This window comes from Leptodactylus fuscus, chromosome 2, assembly GCF_031893055.1.
Source record: "Leptodactylus fuscus isolate aLepFus1 chromosome 2, aLepFus1.hap2, whole genome shotgun sequence".
Lineage (NCBI taxonomy): Eukaryota > Metazoa > Chordata > Amphibia > Anura > Leptodactylidae > Leptodactylus > Leptodactylus fuscus.
This window is the reverse complement of record NC_134266.1, coordinates 285,028,756-285,053,149: the sequence shown is the minus strand read 5'-3', so window position 1 is coordinate 285,053,149 and position 24,394 is coordinate 285,028,756. Positions and strand designations below refer to the sequence as shown.

General features: G+C 46.5%; 1 protein-coding gene across 1 annotated transcript; it reads left to right on the top strand.

The window, feature by feature from the left end:
• The first annotated feature begins 37 nt into the window (after window positions 1-37).
• On the top strand, window positions 38-23,098 carry PGAP2 (post-GPI attachment to proteins 2). The gene is given in 7 exon segments (XM_075263026.1): window positions 38-99; window positions 8,150-8,187; window positions 8,190-8,329; window positions 9,105-9,345; window positions 9,425-9,531; window positions 11,854-11,962; window positions 22,233-23,098. Coding segments are annotated over 6 exon segments (759 nt in total). The 5' UTR covers window positions 38-99; window positions 8,150-8,156; the 3' UTR covers window positions 22,364-23,098.
• The last annotated feature ends 1,296 nt before the right edge of the window (window positions 23,099-24,394 follow it).

The window sequence follows — 24,394 nt, the reverse complement described above, 5'->3', positions numbered from 1 at the left end:
CCACGGCCGCCATATTGCTACACCCGGAAGTGTCGGCGCTAACCGCACCTCCACCCATCTAGAGATCGCGGAGCGGAGCGGGCACCCGTGCTGCAGCAGGTAACGGAGGGAACCGGAAGTCGTGTCCTCATATAGCGCCCCCTGCTTGTCTGTCTGTGCATGAACCTCTTCTCTATCATGTGGCTCATACTAAGTGTATTATCCTCCCTCACCTGCTGCCCACAGGTATTCACCCAATGTCTGCCCCCTAATGTCCACAGGTGACCCCTCCCCAACCCCCCTCCTCTGCTGTCCACAGGTGACCCCTCCCCACCCCCCTCCTCTGCTGTCCACAGGTGACCCCTCCCCATCCCCCTCCTCTTCTGCCCACAGGTGACCCCTCCCCATCCCCCTCCTCTGCTGCCCACAGGTGACCCCTCCCCATCCCCCTCCTCTGCTGCCCACAGGTGACCCCCCCCTCCTCTGCTGTCCACAGGTGACCTCTCCCCACCCCCCTCCTCTGCTGTCCACAGGTGACCCCTCCCCATCCCCCTCCTCTGCTGCCCACAGGTGACCCCCCCCCTCCTCTGCTGTCCACAGGTGACCCCTCCCCATCCCCCTCCTCTGCTGTCCACAGGTGACCACTCCCCACCCCCCTCCTCTGCTGTCCACAGGTGACCCCCCCCTCCTCTGCTGTCCACAGGTGACCCCTCCCCCCCCCCCTCCTCTGCTGTCCACAGGTGACCCCTCCCCCCCCCTCCTCTGCTGTCGACAGGTGACCCCTCCCCATCCCCTCCTCTGCTGCCCACAGGTGACCCCCTCCCCGTCCCCCTCCTCTGCTGTCCACAGGTGACCCCTCCCCACCCCCCTCCTCTGCTGTCCACAGGTGACCCCTCCCCACCCCCCCTCCTCTGCTGTCCACAGGTGACCCCTCCCCATCCCCCTCCTCTGCTGTCCACAGGTGACCTCTCCCCACCCCCCTCCTCTGCTGTCCACAGGTGACCCCTCCCCATCCCCCTCCTCTGCTGCCCACAGGTGACCCCCCCTCCTCTGCTGTCCACAGGTGACCACTCCCCACCCCCCTCCTCTGCTGTCCACAGGTGACCCCCCCCTCCTCTGCTGTCCACAGGTGACCACTCCCCACCCCCCCTCCTCTGTTGTCCACAGGTGACCCCCCCCATCCCCCTCCTCTGCTGTCCACAGGTGACCCCTCCCCCCCCCCTCCTCTGCTGCCCACAGGTGACCCCTCCCCATCCCCTTCCTCTGCTGTCCACAGGTGACCCCTCCCCATCCCCCTCCTCTGCTGCCCACAGGTGACCCCTCCCCATCCCCTCCTCTGCTGCCCACAGGTGACCCCTCCCCATCCCCTCCTCTGCTGCCCACAGGTGACCCCTCCCCATCCCCTCCTCTGCTGCCCACAGGTGACCCCCTCCCCGTCCCCCTCCTCTGCTGCCCACAGGTGACCCCTCCCCATCCCCTCCTCTGCTGCCCACAGGTGACCCCCTCCCCGTCCCCCTCCTCTGCTGTCCACAGGTGACCCCTCCCCATCCCCCTCCTCTGCTGCCCACAGGTGACCCCCCCCTCCTCTGCTGTCCACAGGTGACCCCTCCCCATCCCCCTCCTCTGCTGCCCACAGGTGACCCCCCCTCCTCTGCTGTCCACAGGTGACCACTCCCCACCCCCCTCCTCTGCTGTCCACAGGTGACCCCCCTCCTCTGCTGTCCACAGGTGACCACTCCCCACCCCCCTCCTCTGCTGTCCACAGGTGACCCCCCCCCTCCTCTGCTGTCCACAGGTGACCACTCCCCACCCCCCTCCTCTGCTGTCCACAGGTGACCCCCCCCCCCATCCCCCTCCTCTGCTGTCCACAGGTGACCCCCCCCCCCCCATCCCCCTCCTCTGCTGTCCACAGGTGACCCCTCCCCCATCCCCTCCTCTGCTGTCCACAGGTGACCCCCCATCCCCCTCCTCTGCTGTCCACAGGTGACCCCCTGTCCCCCTCCTCTGCTGTCCACAGGTGACCCCTCCCCCTCCCCATCCCCCTCCTCTGCTGTCCACAGGTGACCCCCCATCCCCCTCCTCTGCTGCCCACAGGTGACCCCTCCCCGTCCCCCTCCTCTGCTGCCCACAGGTGACCCCTCCCCGTCCCCCTCCTCTGCTGCCCACAGGTGACCCCTCCCCGTCCCCCTCCTCTGCTGCCCACAGGTGACCCCTCCCCATCCCCCTCCTCTTCTGCCCACAGGTGACCCCTCCCCATCCCCTCCTCTGCTGCCCACAGGTGACCCCTCCCCATCCCCTCCTCTGCTGCCCACAGGTGACCCCTCCCCATCCCCTCCTCTGCTGTCCACAGGTGACCCCTCCCCATCCCCCTCCTCTGCTGCCCACAGGTGACCCCTCCCCATCCCCTCCTCTGCTGCCCACAGGTGACCCCTCCCCATCCCCTCCTCTGCTGCCCACAGGTGACCCCTCCCCATCCCCCTCCTCTGCTGCCCACAGGTGACCCCTCCCCATCCCCTCCTCTGCTGCCCACAGGTGACCCCTCCCCATCCCCTCCTCTGCTGTCCACAGGTGACCCCTCCCCATCCCCCTCCTCTGCTGTCCACAGGTGACCCCTCCCCCCCCCTCCTCTGCTGTCCACAGGTGACCCCTCCCCATCCCCCTCCTCTGCTGTCCACAGGTGACCCCTCCCCCATCCCCCTCCTCTGCTGTCCACGGGTGACCCCTCCCCGTCCCCCTCCTCTGCTGCCCACAGGTGACCCCCCATCCCCCTCCTCTGCTGTCCACAGGTGACCCCTCCCCATCCCCCTCCTCTGCTGCCCACAGGTGACCCCTCCCCATCCCCCTCCTCTGCTGCCCACAGGTGACCCCCCATCCCCCTCCTCTGCTGCCCACAGGTGACCCCCTCCCCGTCCCCCTCCTCTGCTGTCCACAGGTGACCCCCCATCCCCCTCCTCTGCTGCCCACAGGTGACCCCTCCCCCCCCCCTCCTCTGCTGCCCACAGGTGACCCCTCCCCATCCCCTCCTCTGCTGCCCACAGGTGACCCCTCCCCATCCCCCTCCTCTGCTGTCCACAGGTGACCCCTCCCCGTCCCCCTCCTCTGCTGCCCACAGGTGACCCCTCCCCATCCCCTCCTCTGCTGCCCACAGGTGACCCCTCCCCATCTCCCTCCTCTGCTGTCCACAGGTGACCCCTCCCCCCCCCCCTCCTCTGCTGCCCACAGGTGACCCCTCCCCATCCCCCTCCTCTGCTGCCCACAGGTGACCCCTCCCCATCCCCTCCTCTGCTGCCCACAGGTGACCCCTCCCCATCCCCCTCCTCTGCTGTCCACAGGTGACCCCTCCCCCATCCCCCTCCTCTGCTGTCCACGGGTGACCCCTCCCCACCCCCCTCCTCTGCTGCCCACAGGTGACCCCTCCCCACCCCCCTCCTCTGCTGCCCACAGGTGACCCCTCCCCACCCCCCTCCTCTGCTGCCCACAGGTGACCCCTCCCCATCCCCCTCCTCTTCTGCCCACAGGTGACCCCTCCCCATCCCCTCCTCTGCTGCCCACAGGTGACCCCTCCCCATCCCCCTCCTCTGCTGCCCACAGGTGACCCCCCCTCCTCTGCTGTCCACAGGTGACCACTCCCCACCCCCCTCCTCTGCTGTCCACAGGTGACCCCCCCCCCATCCCCCTCCTCTGCTGTCCACAGGTGACCCCTCCCCCATCCCCTCCTCTGCTGTCCACAGGTGACCCCCCATCCCCCTCCTCTGCTGTCCACAGGTGACCCCCCATCCCCCTCCTCTGCTGCCCACAGGTGACCCCTCCCCGTCCCCCTCCTCTGCTGCCCACAGGTGACCCCTCCCCGTCCCCCTCCTCTGCTGCCCACAGGTGACCCCTCCCCGTCCCCCTCCTCTGCTGCCCACAGGTGACCCCTCCCCATCCCCCTCCTCTTCTGCCCACAGGTGACCCCTCCCCATCCCCTCCTCTGCTGCCCACAGGTGACCCCTCCCCATCCCCTCCTCTGCTGCCCACAGGTGACCCCTCCCCATCCCCTCCTCTGCTGTCCACAGGTGACCCCTTCCCATCCCCCTCCTCTGCTGCCCACAGGTGACCCCTCCCCATCCCCCTCCTCTGCTGCCCACAGGTGACCCCTCCCCATCCCCTCCTCTGCTGCCCACAGGTGACCCCTCCCCATCCCCTCCTCTGCTGCCCACAGGTGACCCCTCCCCGTCCCCCTCCTCTGCTGCCCACAGGTGACCCCCCATCCCCCTCCTCTGCTGCCCACAGGTGACCCCTCCCCATCCCCTCCTCTGCTGTCCACAGGTGACCCCTCCCCATCCCCCTCCTCTGCTGTCCACAGGTGACCCCTCCCCCATCCCCCTCCTCTGCTGTCCACGGGTGACCCCTCCCCACCCCCCTCCTCTGCTGTCCACGGGTGACCCCTCCCCATCCCCCTCCTCTGCTGCCCACAGGTGACCCCCTCCCCGTCCCCCTCCTCTGCTGCCCACAGGTGACCCCCCATCCCCCTCCTCTGCTGTCCACAGGTGACCCCTCCCCCCCCTCCTCTGCTGTCCACAGGTGACCCCTCCCCATCCCCTCCTCTGCTGCCCACAGGTGACCCCTCCCCATCCCCCTCCTCTGCTGTCCACAGGTGACCCCTCCCCGTCCCCCTCCTCTGCTGCCCACAGGTGACCCCTCCCCATCCCCTCCTCTGCTGCCCACAGGTGACCCCTCCCCATCCCCTCCTCTGCTGCCCACAGGTGACCCCTCCCCATCCCCCTCCTCTGCTGTCCACAGGTGACCCCTCCCCCATCCCCCTCCTCTGCTGTCCACGGGTGACCCCTCCCCACCCCCCTCCTCTGCTGCCCACAGGTGACCCCCTCCCCACCCCCCTCCTCTGCTGCCCACAGGTGACCCCTCCCCATCCCCCTCCTCTTCTGCCCACAGGTGACCCCTCCCCATCCCCTCCTCTGCTGCCCACAGGTGACCCCTCCCCATCCCCCTCCTCTGCTGCCCACAGGTGACCCCCCCTCCTCTGCTGTCCACAGGTGACCACTCCCCACCCCCCTCCTCTGCTGTCCACAGGTGACCCCTCCCCATCCCCCTCCTCTGCTGCCCACAGGTGACCCCCCCCTCCTCTGCTGTCCACAGGTGACCCCTCCCCATCCCCCTCCTCTGCTGCCCACAGGTGACCCCCCCTCCTCTGCTGTCCACAGGTGACCACTCCCCACCCCCCTCCTCTGCTGTCCACAGGTGACCCCCCCCTCCTCTGCTGTCCACAGGTGACCACTCCCCACCCCCCCTCCTCTGCTGTCCACAGGTGACCCCCCCCCCCATCCCCCTCCTCTGCTGTCCACAGGTGACCCCTCCCCCCCCCCTCCTCTGCTGCCCACAGGTGACCCCTCCCCATCCCCTCCTCTGCTGTCCACAGGTGACCCCTCCCCATCCCCCTCCTCTGCTGCCCACAGGTGACCCCTCCCCATCCCCTCCTCTGCTGCCCACAGGTGACCCCTCCCCATCCCCTCCTCTGCTGCCCACAGGTGACCCCTCCCCATCCCCTCCTCTGCTGCCCACAGGTGACCCCCTCCCCGTCCCCCTCCTCTGCTGCCCACAGGTGACCCCCCCCTCCTCTGCTGTCCACAGGTGACCCCTCCCCATCCCCCTCCTCTGCTGCCCACAGGTGACCCCCCCTCCTCTGCTGTCCACAGGTGACCACTCCCCACCCCCCTCCTCTGCTGTCCACAGGTGACCCCCCTCCTCTGCTGTCCACAGGTGACCACTCCCCACCCCCCTCCTCTGCTGTCCACAGGTGACCCCCCCCTCCTCTGCTGTCCACAGGTGACCACTCCCCACCCCCCTCCTCTGCTGTCCACAGGTGACCCCCCCCCATCCCCCCTCCTCTGCTGTCCACAGGTGACCCCTCCCCCATCCCCTCCTCTGCTGTCCACAGGTGACCCCCCATCCCCCTCCTCTGCTGTCCACAGGTGACCCCCCATCCCCCTCCTCTGCTGCCCACAGGTGACCCCTCCCCGTCCCCCTCCTCTGCTGCCCACAGGTGACCCCTCCCCGTCCCCCTCCTCTGCTGCCCACAGGTGACCCCTCCCCGTCCCCCTCCTCTGCTGCCCACAGGTGACCCCTCCCCATCCCCCTCCTCTTCTGCCCACAGGTGACCCCTCCCCATCCCCTCCTCTGCTGCCCACAGGTGACCCCTCCCCATCCCCTCCTCTGCTGTCCACAGGTGACCCCTCCCCATCCCCCTCCTCTGCTGCCCACAGGTGACCCCTCCCCATCCCCCTCCTCTGCTGCCCACAGGTGACCCCTCCCCATCCCCTCCTCTGCTGCCCACAGGTGACCCCTCCCCATCCCCTCCTCTGCTGCCCACAGGTGACCCCTCCCCGTCCCCCTCCTCTGCTGCCCACAGGTGACCCCCCATCCCCCTCCTCTGCTGCCCACAGGTGACCCCTCCCCATCCCCTCCTCTGCTGTCCACAGGTGACCCCTCCCCATCCCCCTCCTCTGCTGTCCACAGGTGACCCCTCCCCCATCCCCCTCCTCTGCTGTCCACGGGTGACCCCTCCCCACCCCCCTCCTCTGCTGTCCACGGGTGACCCCCTCCCCGTCCCCCTCCTCTGCTGCCCACAGGTGACCCCCCATCCCCCTCCTCTGCTGTCCACAGGTGACCCCTCCCCCCCCCTCCTCTGCTGTCCACAGGTGACCCCTCCCCCATCCCCTCCTCTGCTGCCCACAGGTGACCCCTCCCCCCCCCCCTCCTCTGCTGCCCACAGGTGACCCCTCCCCATCTCCCTCCTCTGCTGTCCACAGGTGACCCCTCCCACCCCCCTCCTCTGCTGCCCACAGGTGACCCCTCCCCATCTCCCTCCTCTGCTGTCCACAGGTGACCCCTCCCCCCCCCCTCCTCTGCTGCCCACAGGTGACCCCTCCCCATCCCCCTCCTCTGCTGCCCACAGGTGACCCCTCCCCATCCCCTCCTCTGCTGCCCACAGGTGACCCCCCCCCTCCTCTGCTGTCCACAGGTGACCACTCCCCACCCCCCTCCTCTGCTGTCCACAGGTGACCCCCCCCTCCTCTGCTGTCCACAGGTGACCCCTCCCCACCCCCCTCCTCTGCTGTCCACAGGTGACCCCTCCCCATCCCCTCCTCTGCTGCCCACAGGTGACCCCTCCCCATCCCCCTCCTCCTGCTGTCCACAGGTGACCCCTCCCCCATCCCCCTCCTCTGCTGTCCACGGGTGACCCCTCCCCACCCCCCTCCTCTGCTGCCCACAGGTGACCCCTCCCCACCCCCCTAGCTGCCCACAGGTGACCCCTCCCCCATCCCCCTCCTCTGCTGTCCACGGGTGACCCCTCCCCACCCCCCTCCTCTGCTGTCCACAGGTGACCCCCCCCCTTCTCTGTTGCCCTGAGTTGAGCCCCATCCCATTTCTGTTCCCCTCAGACGGCTCTTCAGCCCCCCCCCCCACCTCTCCGGTGACCCCCACCCCCCAGCACGTATTAGGGTCACATTAACCCTTTCTGCCCTCTATGTACATTTATACCCTGATCACTTCTTCTCTTATAATCGGTGACCCGGTCACGTCCGGCGTCTGTAGCTGCGAATGTCTGATGTCCGCCATTGTGCCAAACACCCCATCCTGGTTAAATGGCTTGAGGATTGTGTCCGCGCCCCTCCCCCTCCTCAGACAGATGAGCTGGACTTTGGTAATGGAGTCAGATGTCGATATGATATGTGGCGAGTCTTCACTCGTGACCGGCTGTGATCGTCATGTATCTCAGGGCTAAGAACACAACAGGCGGCACCGAGGATTGGTGAGACGTACGGGGTTAACGGTCCAAGCACCAGATCTGCCAGAATCTCAGTGGGGGACTGGAAGGAGGTGGCCCCAATAAATGAACCAGGGGCCAAATCTCCTCTGAAATGAATGGGCATCACTGTAAGCTGGGACTTGTAGTTCTGCAGGTTGTGGCTCTCTGTAATGTCACCGGACTGGTTCCTTCCCCTCCAGGTTCATAGTTACTTGTAGAATAATCCGGGCGTGGCTCGCCCCATTACACACCCGATTTCCTTGAAAGTACAGATGTCGCGGAGCGGTCGCGTGTCCTGCTCTTGTGGCGGAGTCACACGTGGCTGACTACTTTCATAACTTCCTTTATTCTTCATAATTCTAGGTCCAGGATGCCTCATCTACCGCTGACCATGCCGCCTGACGCGGGGGCGGGGCTCTCTTCAGTCTGAAGTTCACTACGTTCGCCGTGGGCACGGTCTGTCTGCCGCTCTGCGCTTTCATCTTCTGCATCATTTGGTCGATAATTTTCAACTTTGAAGAGACGACGGCCACGCACTGCGGGGTGAGGGGGAGCTCTGTGGGGTGAGAGCAAGTGATCTGTGGGGTGTGAGGGGGTGATCTGCGGGGTGAGAGGGAGTGATCTGCAGAATGAGGGGAGCTCTGTGGGGTGAGGGGGAGTGATCTGCGGGGTGAGGGGGAGTGATCTGCGGGGTGAGGGGGAGTGATCTGCGGGGTGAGGGGGAGTGATCTGCGGGGTGAGGGGGAGTGATCTGCGGGGTGAGGGGGAGTGATCTGTGGGGTGAGGGGGAGTGATCTGCGGGGTGAGGGGGAGATCTGTGGGGTGAGGGGGAGTGATCTGCGGGGTGAGGGGGAGTGATCTGCGGGGTGAGGGGGAGTGATCTGCGGGGTGAGGGGGAGTGATCTGTGGGGTGAGGGGGAGTGATCTGCGGGGTGAGGGGGAGATCTGTGGGGTGAGGGGGAGCTCTGTGGGGTGAGGGGGAGTGATCTGTGGGGTGAGGGGGAGTGATCTGTGGGGTGAGAGGGAGCTCTGCGGAGTGAGGGGGAGAACAGCCGGTCTGCTAGGTAAGGGGCAGCTCTGTGGGGTGAGAAGAAGTACTGCTAGATGAAGTAGGGCGTTCTGGAGTGAGAGGGGAGCGCTGTGTGTCTGCTGGATGAAGTAGGGCGCTCTGGGGTGAGAGGGGAGCGTTGCGGTTCTCCTTGGTAATTGGAACGTCTGTGGGGTGAGCAGCAGCGCTGCAGATTTGGGGGAGTGCTGCGAGTCTCCTGGGTAAGGGGCAGCACTGTGGGTGCTGATGTCCCTAATCTCTTCCCTACAGGTACGTAATTACCTGCCGTCCATCAGTGCGGCCATAGGTGGAGTGACCCCACAGAGGTATGTCTGGCGGTTCTGCATCGGTCTCCACTCTGCCCCCCGGCTGCTGGTAGCGGTAGTGTACCTCAGCTTCTACCTGGGCTCCAGCGGCTCCTACTGGAGATGTCACATCAACTTCCTACTGAATGTGTGCGAGATCTTGTGTCTGCTGATGCTGACCTACGTCTCCTCCAATGAGAACCAAGGTGAGGTGACTTCCCTACTGACTCTCACCATTTCCTGATTTGTCTGCTCCCCCTTGCTGACGTTCTCCTCTCTCCTCAGGGATCCATCAGTTGTCTTTTGTCTTCTTCATGTTCTTCTCTCTCGGGTACATGATGATGACAATCAGCATATGGACTATATTGAGGAGATACTCTGTAAGTGCCGAGGTAAGGACCTTTATCATGGGATCTACTCTTGTCACATCTAGAGCAGCAGCCATTTCCATTCTGCTCTAGTACAGGGGTAGGAACCTGCGTCTCTCCAGCTCTTGTAAAACTACAACTCCCAGCATGCATACTGGCTCTGCTTTTCTTGGAACTCCCATAGAAGTGAATGGAGCATGCTGGGAGTTGTAGTTTCATAGCCGCTGCAGTGCCGAAGGTTGCTGATCCCTACTCTAGTACATGGTGTGGTAGGAGAGGTATCTGTATATAGATATATCATCTGTATATATGACACAAAGGACTAATATAAGAGATAACCACAGACCTGAGGGGTAACCAGTAGAGATGAGCGAACAGTGTTCTATATAACACATGTTCGATCGGATATCAGGCTGTTCGATGTGTTCGATTCGAATCGAACATCACGTGGCAAACTCCAAAAAAATTTGATTCCCCTCCCACCTTCCCTGGCGCTTTTTTTGCACCAATAACAGTGCAGGGGAGGTGGGACAGGAACTACGACGACGGGGGCATTGAAAAAAATCGGAAAAAGTCATTGGCTGCCGAAATCAGGTGACCTCCATTTTAGACGAATAGTGGATTTCAAATCCGGGTCATATGAGAATGTGAACTTTGTGACTATGAGACAGGGATAACTGTACAGGCAGGGATAGCTAGGGATAACCTTTATTTAGGGGGGAATGTTATTAAAAATAACTTTTTGGGGCTCTATCGGGTGTGTAATTGTGATTTTTGTGACATAAACTTTTTCCCATAGGAATGCATTGGACAGCGCTGATTGGTCGAATTCCGTACTCTGGCCAATCAGCTCTGGCTCTGCTGGAGGAGGCGGAGTCTAAGATCGCTCCACACCAGTCTCCATTCAGGTCCGTAGAAGAGCCGAGTGTGCATAAGGGTTCTAGTGCACCCTCGGCTCTGCTACATCTGATGGGCTGACTGGCACACGGTGTAGTTGAGCAGAACTGGCTCAACACTGCTAAGTCTCTGCATTCCCATAGGAATGCATTGGCCAGCCTTCGGCCAATCAGCGTTGGCTCTGCCAGAGGAGGTGGAGTCTAAGGTCGGACCTGAATGGAGACTGGTGTGGAGCGACCTTAGACTCCTCCTCCTCCAGCAGAGCCAGCGCTGATTGGTCGAATTCCGTACTCTGGCCAATCAGCGCTGGCCAATGCATTCTATTAGCATGATGAAGTAGAGCTGAATGTGTGTGCTTAGCTCAACTACACCGGTGGAGTAGTTGAGCTAAGCACACACATTCAGCTCTGCTTCATCAGGCTAATAGAATGCATTGGCCAATCAGCGCTGGCCAATGCATTCTATTAGCGTGAGCTGAATGTGCACAGGGGTTCCAGTGCACACTCGGCTCTGCTACATCTGATGGGCTGACCGACACACGGTGTAGTTGAGCAGAACTGGCTCAACACTGCTAAGTCTCTGCATACCCATAGGAATGCATTGGCCAGCCTTTGGCCAATCAGCGCTGGCTCTGCCGGAGGAGGCGGAGTCTAAGGTCGGACCTGAATGGAGACTGGTGTGGAGCGATCTTAGACTCCGCCTCCTCCAGCAGAGCCAGCGCTGATTGGTCGAATTCCGTACTCTGGCCAATCAGCGCTGTCCAATGCATTCCTATGGGAAAAAGTTAGCTTGCGAAAATCGCAAGCTGACAGGGATTTCCATGAAATAAAGTGACTTTTATGCCCCCAGACATGCTTCCCCTGCTGTCCCAGTGTCATTCCAGGGTGTTGGTATCATTTCCTGGGGTGTCATAGTGGACTTGGTGACCCTCCAGACACGGATTTGGGTTTCCCCCTTAACGAGTATATGTTCCCCATAGACTATAATGGGGTTCGAAACCCATTCGAACCTCGAACATTTTAATGTTTGCTCATCTCTAGTAACCAGCAGAATAGTGACTGCAGCTCTGGATGTGACTGGAGTATAACAACTAAAAAAGCAGCCGTTGTCCTGCTCTCACCTCCCATATAGGGAAAGATGGAAGATCAGTGATAGGGACAGTGCAAATAAGTGTCAAATCATTGAAAATAATAAGAGGCGAGAAACCGAACAAGAATGAGAGCGCGGAATGGAGTAATAATCTGACCGGAGTGTGACTGAACTCACTGAATGCTATTGACAGATCCTAGAGAGGGGGCGCTATTGTATGTCTGCTACCCCATAACTACTTGTCAGACTTCGCAATCAGTAAAGTAGAAGAAATGACTAAAATGTATAAAGTGCAGAAACTCCCAAAGCAAAGTAATCAGCCCGAAATCCTCTAACTACTGATCTGGTGTCCTGTCCTAGGAACGACGCTCATATATCTGGAAGAAATGGCTGTTCATATTCAACCTGACAACATTCATCACCTCCCTCTATTTTTATTACCGCCATAATGAGTACTGTGAACCTGGAGGTAAGGAAACTATAATACTGCCCCCTATGTACTAGAATATAACAACGATACTACTGCTCCTATGTACAAGAATATAACTACTATAATACTACTCCTATGTACAAGAATATAACTACTATAATACTACTCCTATGTACAAGAATATAACTACTATAATACTACTCCTATGTACAAGAATATAACTACTATAATACTACTCCTATATACAAGAATATAACTACTATAATACTACCTCCTATGTACAAGGATATAACTACTATAATACTACCTCCTATGTACAAGAATATAACTACTATAATACTACTAATATGTACAAGAATATAACTACTATAATACTACTAATATGTACAAGAATATAACTACTATAATACTACTCCTATGTACAAGAATATAACTACTATAATACTACCTCCTATGTACAAGAATATAACTACTATAATACTACTAATATGTACAAGAATATAACTACTATAATACTACTCCTATGTATAAGAATATAACTACTATAATACTACTCCTATGTACAAGAATATAACTACTATAATACTACCTCCTATGTACAAGAATATAACTACTATAATACTACTCCTATGTACAAGAATATAGCTACTATAGTACTGCTCCTATATACAAGAATATAACTATTATAATACTACCTCCTATGTACAAGAATATAGCTACTATAATACTACTCCTATGTACAAGAATATAACTACTATAATACTGCCCTTTATGTACAAGAATATAACTACTATAATACTACTCCTATGTACAAGAATATAACTACTATAATACTACCTCCTATGTACAAGAATATAACTGCTATAATACTGCTCCTATGTACAAGAATATAACTACTATAATACTACTCCTATGTACAAGAATATAACTACTATAATACTACCTCCTATATACAAGAATATAACTACTATAATACTACCTCCTATGTACAAGAATATAACTACTATAATACTACTCCTATATACAAGAATATAACTGCTATAATACTACTCCTATATGCAAGAATATAACTGCTATAATACTACTCCTATGTACAAGAATATAACTACTATAATACTACTCCTATGTACAAGAATATAACTACTATAATACTACTCCTATGTACAAGAATATAACTACTATAATACTACTCCTATGTACAAGAATATAACTACTATAATACTACCTCCTATGTACAAGAATATAACTACTATAATACTACTCCTATGTACAAGGATATAACTACTATAATACTACCTCCTATGTACAAGAATATAACTACTATAATACTGCTCCTATGTACAAGAATATAACTACTATAATACTACTCCTATGTACAAGAATATAACTACTATAATACTACCTCCTATGTACAAGAATATATCTACTGTAATACTGCTCCTATGTACAAGAATATAACTACTATAATACTACTCCTATGTACAAGAATATAACTACTATAATACTACTCCTATGTATAAGAATATAACTACTATAATACTACTCCTATGTACAAGAATATAACTACTATAATACTACCTCCTATATACAAGAATATAACTATTATAATACTACCTCCTATGTACAAGAATATAACTACTATAATACTACTCCTATATACAAGAATATAACTACTATAATACTACTCCTATATACAAGAATATAACTACTATAATACTACCCCCTATGTACAAGAATATAACTACTATAATACTACTCCTATGTACAAGAATATAACTACTATAATACTACCTCCTGTGTACAAGAATATAACTACTATAATACTACTCCTATGTACAAGAATATAACTACTATAATACTACCTCCTATGTACAAGAATATAACTACTATAATACTGCCCTTTATGTACAAGAATATAACTACTATAATACTACTCCTATGTACAAGAATATAACTACTATAATACTACCTCCTATGTACAAGAATATAACTACTATAATACTGCTCCTATGTACAAGAATATAACTACTATAATACTGCTCCTATGTACAAGAATATAACTACTATAATACTATTCCTATGTACAAGAATATAACTACTATAATACTACTCCTATGTACAAGAATATAACTACTATAATACTACTCCTATGTACAAGAATATAACTACTATAATACTATTCCTATGTACAAGAATATAACTACTATAATACTACTCCTATGTACAAGAATATAACTACTATAATACTATTCCTATGTACAAGAATATAACTACTATAATACTACTCCTATGTACAAGAATATAGCTACTATAATACTGCTCCTATGTACAAGAATATAACTACTATAATACTATTCCTATGTACAAGAATATAACTACTATAATACTACTCCTATGTACAAGAATATAACTACTATAATACTACTAATATGTACAAGAATATAACTACTATAATACTACCTCCTATGTACAAGACTATAACTACTATAATACTACTCCTATGTACAAGAATATAACTACTATAATACTACTCCTATGTACAAGACTATAACTACTATAATACTACTCCTATGTACAAGAATATAACTACTATAATACTACTCCTATGTACAAGACTATAACTACTATAATACTACTCCTATGTACAAGAATATAACTACTATAATACTACCTCCTATGTACAAGAATATAACTACTATAATACTATTCCTATGTACAAGAATATAACTACTATAATACTACTCCTATGTACAAGAATATAACTACTATAATACTATTCCTATGTACAAGAATATAACTACTATAATACTACTCCTATGTACAAGAATATAACTACTATAATACTACCTCCTATGTACAAGAATATAACTACTATAATACTACTCCTATGTACAAGAATATAACTACTATAATACTATTCCTATGTACAAGAATATAACTACTATAATACTACTCCTATGTACAAGAATATAGCTACTATAATACTGCTCCTATGTACAAGAATATAACTACTATAATACTACTCCTATGTACAAGAATATAACTACTATAATACTACTCCTATGTACAAGAATATAACTACTATAATACTACTCCTATGTACAAGAATATAACTACTATAATACTACTCCTATGTACAAGAATATAACTACTATAATACTGCTCCTATATACAAGAATATAACTACTATAATACTACTCCTATGTACAAGAATATAACTACTATAATACTACTCCTATATACAAGAATATAACTGCTATAATACTACTCCTATATACAAGAATATAACTGCTATAATACTACTCCTACGTACAAGAATATAACTACTATAATACTACCTCCTATGTACAAGAATATAACTACTATAATACTACTCCTATATACAAGAATATAACTGCTATAATACTACTCCTATATACAAGAATATAACTGCTATAATACTACTCCTATGTATAAGAATATAACTACTATAATACTACCTCCTATGTACAAGAATATAACTACTATAATACTACTCCTATGTACAAGAATATAACTACTATAATACTACCTCCTATGTACAAGAATATAACTACTATAATACTACTCCTATGTACAAGAATATAACTACTATAATACTATTCCTATGTACAAGAATATAACTACTATAATACTACTCCTATGTACAAGAATATAACTACTATAATACTACTAATATGTACAAGAATATAACTACTATAATACTACTCCTATGTACAAGACTATAACTACTATAATACTACTCCTATGTACAAGAATATAACTACTATAATACTACTCCTATGTACAAGACTATAACTACTATAATACTACTCCTATGTACAAGAATATAACTACTATAATACTACCTCCTATGTACAAGAATATAACTACTATAATACTATTCCTATGTACAAGAATATAACTACTATAATACTATTCCTATGTACAAGAATATAACTGCTATAATACTACTCCTATGTACAAGAATATAACTACTATTATACTACCTCCTATGTACAAGAATATAACTACTATAATACTACTCCTATGTACAAGAATATAACTACTATAATACTACCTCCTATGTACAAGAATATAACTACTATAATACTACTCCTATGTACAAGAATATAACTACTATAATACTGCTCCTATGTACAAGAATATAACTACTATAATACTGCTCCTATGTACAAGAATATAACTACTATAATACTATTCCTATGTACAAGAATATAACTACTATAATACTACTCCTATGTACAAGAATATAACTACTATAATACTATTCCTATGTACAAGAATATAACTACTATAATACTACTCCTATGTACAAGAATATAACTACTATAATACTACTCCTATGTACAAGAATATAGCTACTATAATACTGCTCCTATGTACAAGAATATAACTACTATAATACTATTCCTATGTACAAGAATATAACTACTATAATACTACTCCTATGTACAAGAATATAACTACTATAATACTATTCCTATGTACAAGAATATAACTACTATAATACTATTCCTATGTACAAGAATATAACTACTATAATACTACTAATATGTACAAGAATATAACTACTATAATACTACTCCTATATACAAGAATATAACTACTATAATACTATTCCTATGTACAAGAATATAACTACTATAATACTACTAATATGTACAAGAATATAACTACTATAATACTACTCCTATATACAAGAATATAACTACTATAATACTACTCCTATGTACAAGAATATAACTACTATAATACTACTCCTATGTACAAGACTATAACTACTATAATACTACTCCTATGTACAAGAATATAACTACTATAATACTACCTCCTATGTACAAGAATATAACTACTATAATACTATTCCTATGTACAAGAATATAACTACTATAATACTACTCCTATGTACAAGAATATAACTACTATAATACTATTCCTATGTACAAGAATATAACTACTATAATACTACTCCTATGTACAAGAATATAACTACTATAATACTACCTCCTATGTACAAGAATATAACTACTATAATACTACTCCTATGTACAAGAATATAACTACTATAATACTACTCCTATGTACAAGAATATAACTACTATAATACTACTAATATGTACAAGAATATAACTACTATAATACTGCTCCTATGTACAAGAATATAACTACTATAATACTACTCCTATATACAAGAATATAACTACTATAATACTGCTCCTATGTACAAGAATATAACTACTATAATACTGCTCCTATATACAAGAATATAACTACTATAATACTACTCCTATGTACAAGAATATAACTACTATAATACTACTCCTATGTACAAGAATATAACTACTATAATACTACTCCTATGTACAAGAATATAACTACTATAATACTACTCCTATGTACAAGAATATAACTACTATAATACTACTCCTATGTACAAGAATATAACTACTATAATACTACTAATATGTACAAGAATATAACTACTATAATACTGCTCCTATGTACAAGAATATAACTACTATAATACTACTCCTATGTACAAGAATATAACTACTATAATACTGCTCCTATGTACAAGAATATAACTACTATAATACTGCTCCTATATACAAGAATATAACTACTATAATACTACTCCTATGTACAAGAATATAACTACTATAATACTGCCTCCTATGTACAAGAATATAACTACTATAATACTACCTCCTATGTACAAGAATATAACTACTATAATACTACTCCTATGTACAAGAATATAACTACTATAATACTACTCCTATGTACAAGAATATAACTACTATAATACTACTCCTATGTACAAGAATATAACTACTATAATACTACTCCTATGTACAAGAATATAACTACTATAATACTACTAATATGTACAAGAATATAACTACTATAATACTGCTCCTATGTACAAGAATATAACTACTATAATACTACTCCTATGTACAAGAATATAACTACTATAATACTGCTCCTATGTACAAGAATATAACTACTATAATACTGCTCCTATATACAAGAATATAACTACTATAATACTACTCCTATGTACAAGAATATAACTACTATAATACTACTCCTATATACAAGAATATAACTGCTATAATACTACTCCTATATACAAGAATATAACTGCTATAATACTACTCCTACGTACAAGAATATAACTACTATAATACTACCTCCTATGTACAAGAATATAACTACTATAATACTACTCCTATATACAAGAATATAACTGCTATAATACTACTCCTATATACAAGAATATAACTGCTATAATACTACTCCTATGTATAAGAATATAACTACTATAATACTACCTCCTATGTACAAGAATATAACTACTATAATACTACTCCTATGTACAAGAATATAACTACTATAATACTACCTCCTATGTACAAGAATATAACTACTATAATACTACTCCTATGTACAAGAATATAACTACTATAATACTATTCCTATGTACAAGAATATAACTACTATAATACTACTCCTATGTACAAGAATATAACTACTATAATACTACTAATATGTACAAGAATATAACTACTATAATACTACTCCTATGTACAAGACTATAACTACTATAATACTACTCCTATGTACAAGAATATAACTACTATAATACTACTCCTATGTACAAGACTATAACTACTATAATACTACTCCTATGTACAAGAATATAACTACTATAATACTACCTCCTATGTACAAGAATATAACTACTATAATACTATTCCTATGTACAAGAATATAACTGCTATAATACTACTCCTATGTACAAGAATATAACTACTATTATACTACCTCCTATGTACAAGAATATAACTACTATAATACTACTCCTATGTACAAGAATATAACTACTATAATACTACCTCCTATGTACAAGAATATAACTACTATAATACTACTCCTATGTACAAGAATATAACTACTATAATACTGCTCCTATGTACAAGAATATAACTACTATAATACTGCTCCTATGTACAAGAATATAACTACTATAATACTATTCCTATGTACAAGAATATAACTACTATAATACTACTCCTATGTACAAGAATATAACTACTATAATACTATTCCTATGTACAAGAATATAACTACTATAATACTACTCCTATGTACAAGAATATAACTACTATAATACTACTCCTATGTACAAGAATATAGCTACTATAATACTGCTCCTATGTACAAGAATATAACTACTATAATACTATTCCTATGTACAAGAATATAACTACTATAATACTACTCCTATGTACAAGAATATAACTACTATAATACTATTCCTATGTACAAGAATATAACTACTATAATACTATTCCTATGTACAAGAATATAACTACTATAATACTACTAATATGTACAAGAATATAACTACTATAATACTACTCCTATATACAAGAATATAACTACTATAATACTATTCCTATGTACAAGAATATAACTACTATAATACTACTAATATGTACAAGAATATAACTACTATAATACTACTCCTATATACAAGAATATAACTACTATAATACTACTCCTATGTACAAGAATATAACTACTATAATACTACTCCTATGTACAAGACTATAACTACTATAATACTACTCCTATGTACAAGAATATAACTACTATAATACTACCTCCTATGTACAAGAATATAACTACTATAATACTATTCCTATGTACAAGAATATAACTACTATAATACTACTCCTATGTACAAGAATATAACTACTATAATACTATTCCTATGTACAAGAATATAACTACTATAATACTACTCCTATGTACAAGAATATAACTACTATAATACTACCTCCTATGTACAAGAATATAACTACTATAATACTACTCCTATGTACAAGAATATAACTACTATAATACTACTCCTATGTACAAGAATATAACTACTATAATACTACTAATATGTACAAGAATATAACTACTATAATACTGCTCCTATGTACAAGAATATAACTACTATAATACTACTCCTATATACAAGAATATAACTACTATAATACTGCTCCTATGTACAAGAATATAACTACTATAATACTGCTCCTATATACAAGAATATAACTACTATAATACTACTCCTATGTACAAGAATATAACTACTATAATACTACTCCTATGTACAAGAATATAACTACTATAATACTACTCCTATGTACAAGAATATAACTACTATAATACTACTCCTATGTACAAGAATATAACTACTATAATACTACTCCTATGTACAAGAATATAACTACTATAATACTACTAATATGTACAAGAATATAACTACTATAATACTGCTCCTATGTACAAGAATATAACTACTATAATACTACTCCTATGTACAAGAATATAACTACTATAATACTGCTCCTATGTACAAGAATATAACTACTATAATACTGCTCCTATATACAAGAATATAACTACTATAATACTACTCCTATGTACAAGAATATAACTACTATAATACTGCCTCCTATGTACAAGAATATAACTACTATAATACTACCTCCTATGTACAAGAATATAACTACTATAATACTACTCCTATGTACAAGAATATAACTACTATAATACTACTCCTATGTACAAGAATATAACTACTATAATACTACTCCTATGTACAAGAATATAACTACTATAATACTACTCCTATGTACAAGAATATAACTACTATAATACTACTAATATGTACAAGAATATAACTACTATAATACTGCTCCTATGTACAAGAATATAACTACTATAATACTACTCCTATGTACAAGAATATAACTACTATAATACTGCTCCTATGTACAAGAATATAACTACTATAATACTGCTCCTATATACAAGAATATAACTACTATAATACTACTCCTATGTACAAGAATATAACTACTATAATACTGCCTCCTATGTACAAGAATATAACTACTATAATACTACCTCCTATGTACAAGAATATAACTACTATAATACTACTCCTATGTACAAGAATATAACTACTATAATACTACTCCTATGTACAAGAATATAACTACTATAATACTACTATGTACAAGAATATAACTACTATAATACTACTCCTATGTACAAGAATATAACTACTATAATACTACTAATATGTACAAGAATATAACTACTATAATACTGCTCCTATGTACAAGAATATAACTACTATAATACTACTCCTATGTACAAGAATATAACTACTATAATACTGCTCCTATGTACAAGAATATAACTACTATAATACTGCTCCTATGTACAAGAATATAACTACTATAATACTACTCCTATGTACAAGAATATAACTACTATAATACTGCCTCCTATGTACAAGAATATAACTACTATAATACTACCTCCTATGTACAAGAATATAACTACTATAATACTACTCCTATGTACAAGAATATAACTACTATAATACTACTCCTATGTACAAGAATATAACTACTATAATACTACTCCTATGTACAAGAATATAACTACTATAATACTACTCCTATGTACAAGAATATAACTACTATAATACTACTCCTATGTACAAGAATATAACTACTATAATACTACTCCTATGTACAAGAATATAACTACTATAATACTGCTCCTATATACAAGAATATAACTACTATAATACTACTCCTATGTACAAGAATATAACTACTATAATACTACTCCTATATACAAGAATATAACTGCTATAATACTACTCCTATGTATAAGAATAGAACTACTATAATACTACCTCCTATGTACAAGAATAGAACTACTATAATACTACCTCCTATGTACAAGAATATAACTACTATAATACTGCTCCTATGTACAAGAATATAAGTACTATAATACTACCTCCTATGTACAAGAATATAACTACTATAATACTACTCCTATGTACAAGAATATAACTACTATAATACTACCTCCTATGTACAAGAATATAACTACTATAATACTGCTCCTATGTACAAGAATATAACTACTATAATACTGCTCCTATGTACAAGAATATAACTACTATAATACTACCTCCTATGTACAAGAATATAACTACTATAATACTGCTCCTATGTACAAGAATATAACTACTATAATACTGCTCCTATGTACAAGAATATAACTACTATAATACTACTAATATGTACAAGAATATAACTACTATAATACTACTCCTATGTACAAGAATATAACTACTATAATACCGCCCCCTATGTATGTATTACTACCATATATAATATCCTTCTTTCTTCCACAGTTTACACCGTCTTTGCGTTCTTTGAGTACCTGGTGGTCTTATCTAATATGGCTTTCCATATGACTGCTTGGTGGGACTTCGGCAGTAAGGAGCTTCTCGTCGGTTCCTTGGAGGAGGTCAAGCGGATCTGAGGAGTTTTCCTGTCCCTGCGGGTCCCCCGGGCCGGTGGAGTATGGGGTGGGGTGGACTATTGTGAGTTGTTAGACACTTTCGCAGAAACTTCTGGACCAATGTGTGATACATGAGCCACAAAGAGATGGTCGCAGTCCTCCACCCTCCCTGGACAAGGACACTACAGAGATGGCGGCTCTCCTGCCGGTGATGCGGTGCTTTTTATAGACTCCGGTTGCCATTGGTTGGGTTTGATGTGACTTCTTTGTATGGGATTAAGACGCAGGTGGAGTTCTCAAGGTGTTACCTCTAGTGGTTATTATATACCTACAGATGATGACATCGCCCTCTAGTGGTTGGGAATATAGCTGCGCCCAGGTAGAGAGTACAATTCTCCTTTCTTGGGTCCAATCTTCTCCTTCCTGAGTTTTCCTGTACATGGTTATTAGATTCTCTTTATCGAGATTCATTTTATGAGAAGACTGCCCTGATCACTGTAATGGTTCCCGGTGCCACCAGGGGCGTTGTTTCCCCCTGTGCGGTTACTTCCATATTTATTACATGGGCTTTGATGGTTGTTGTTCCTGACGATTCTGTGGCCCCTCCTCCTTTTCCCCTCCGTGTGCTGCAGTGATTGGGGGTGAAGGTGACCTCTTCCATCTCCGCACACTTACAGATTTATATATTTTTGATAAATGTGTTTTATAACAGAATTATTTATTTGATTTTTAGAGTTTTGTGACCGATAAGTTTACAATTAAATGAAAATGTAATGGCAGGTTCTATGCAATTATTACTGAGGAGTTCTATGTAATGGGGGGCACTGTTGTGCGCTGGGGACCACCCTGGGGGAGCTGAGAATAAAGTGGTGACGTCCAATGAATCAAGTAAACAAGAACCGGGGAGAAGTCTGATGAATGGCGGGAGGAACTGGGAAGAAGTCTGATGACTGGCGGGAGGATGCGGGGAGAAGTCTGATGACTGGCGGGAGGAACCGGGGAGAAGTCTGATGACTGGCGGGAGGATGCGGGGAGAAGTCTGATGAATGGCGGGAGGAACCGTGGAGAAGCCTGATGAATGGTGGGAGGATGCGGGGAGAAGTCTGATGTCTGGCGGGAGGATGCGGGGAGAAGTCTGATGAATGGCGGGAGGAACCGGGAAGAAGTCTGATGACTGGCGGGAGGATGCGGGGAGAAGTCTGATGACTGGCGGGAGGATGCGGGGAGAAGTCTGATGACTGGCGGGAGGATGTGGGGAGAAGTCTGATGACTGGCGGGAGGAACCGGGGAGAAGTCTGATGACTGGCGGGAGGATGTGGGGAGAAGTCTGATGACTGGCGGGAGGAACCGTGGAAAAGCCTGATGAATGGCGGGAGGATGCGGGGAGAAGTCTGATGACTGGCGGGAGGAACCGTGGAAAAGCCTGATGAATGGTGGGAGGATGCGGGGAGAAGTCTGATGTCTGGCGGGAGGATGCGGGGAGAAGTCTGATGTCTGGCGGGAGGAACCGGGAAGAAGTCTGATGACTGGCGGGAGGATGCGGGGAGAAGTCTGATGACTGGCGGGAGGATGTGGGGAGAAGTCTGATGACTGGCGGGAGGAACCGGGGAGAAGTCTGATGACTGGCGGGAGGATGTGGGGAGAAGTCTGATGACTGGCGGGAGGAACCGTGGAAAAGCCTGATGAATGGCGGGAGGATGCGGGGAGAAGTCTGATGTCTGGCGGGAGGATGCGGGGAGAAGTCTGATGTCTGGCGGGAGGATGCGGGGAGAAGTCTGATGTCTGGCGGGAGGATGCGGGGAGAAGTCTGATGACTGGCGGGAGGATGAGGGGAGAAGTTTGATGACTGGTGGGAGGAATCAGGGAGAAGTCTGATGACTGGCGGGAGGAAACGGGGAGAAGTCTGATGACTGGTGGGAGGATGCGGGGAGAAGTCTGATGACTGGCGGGAGGATGCGGGGAGAAGTCTGATGACTGGCGGGAGGAACCGGGGAGAAGTCTGATGACTGGCGGGAGGAAACGGGGAGAAGTCTGATGACTGGTGGGAGGATG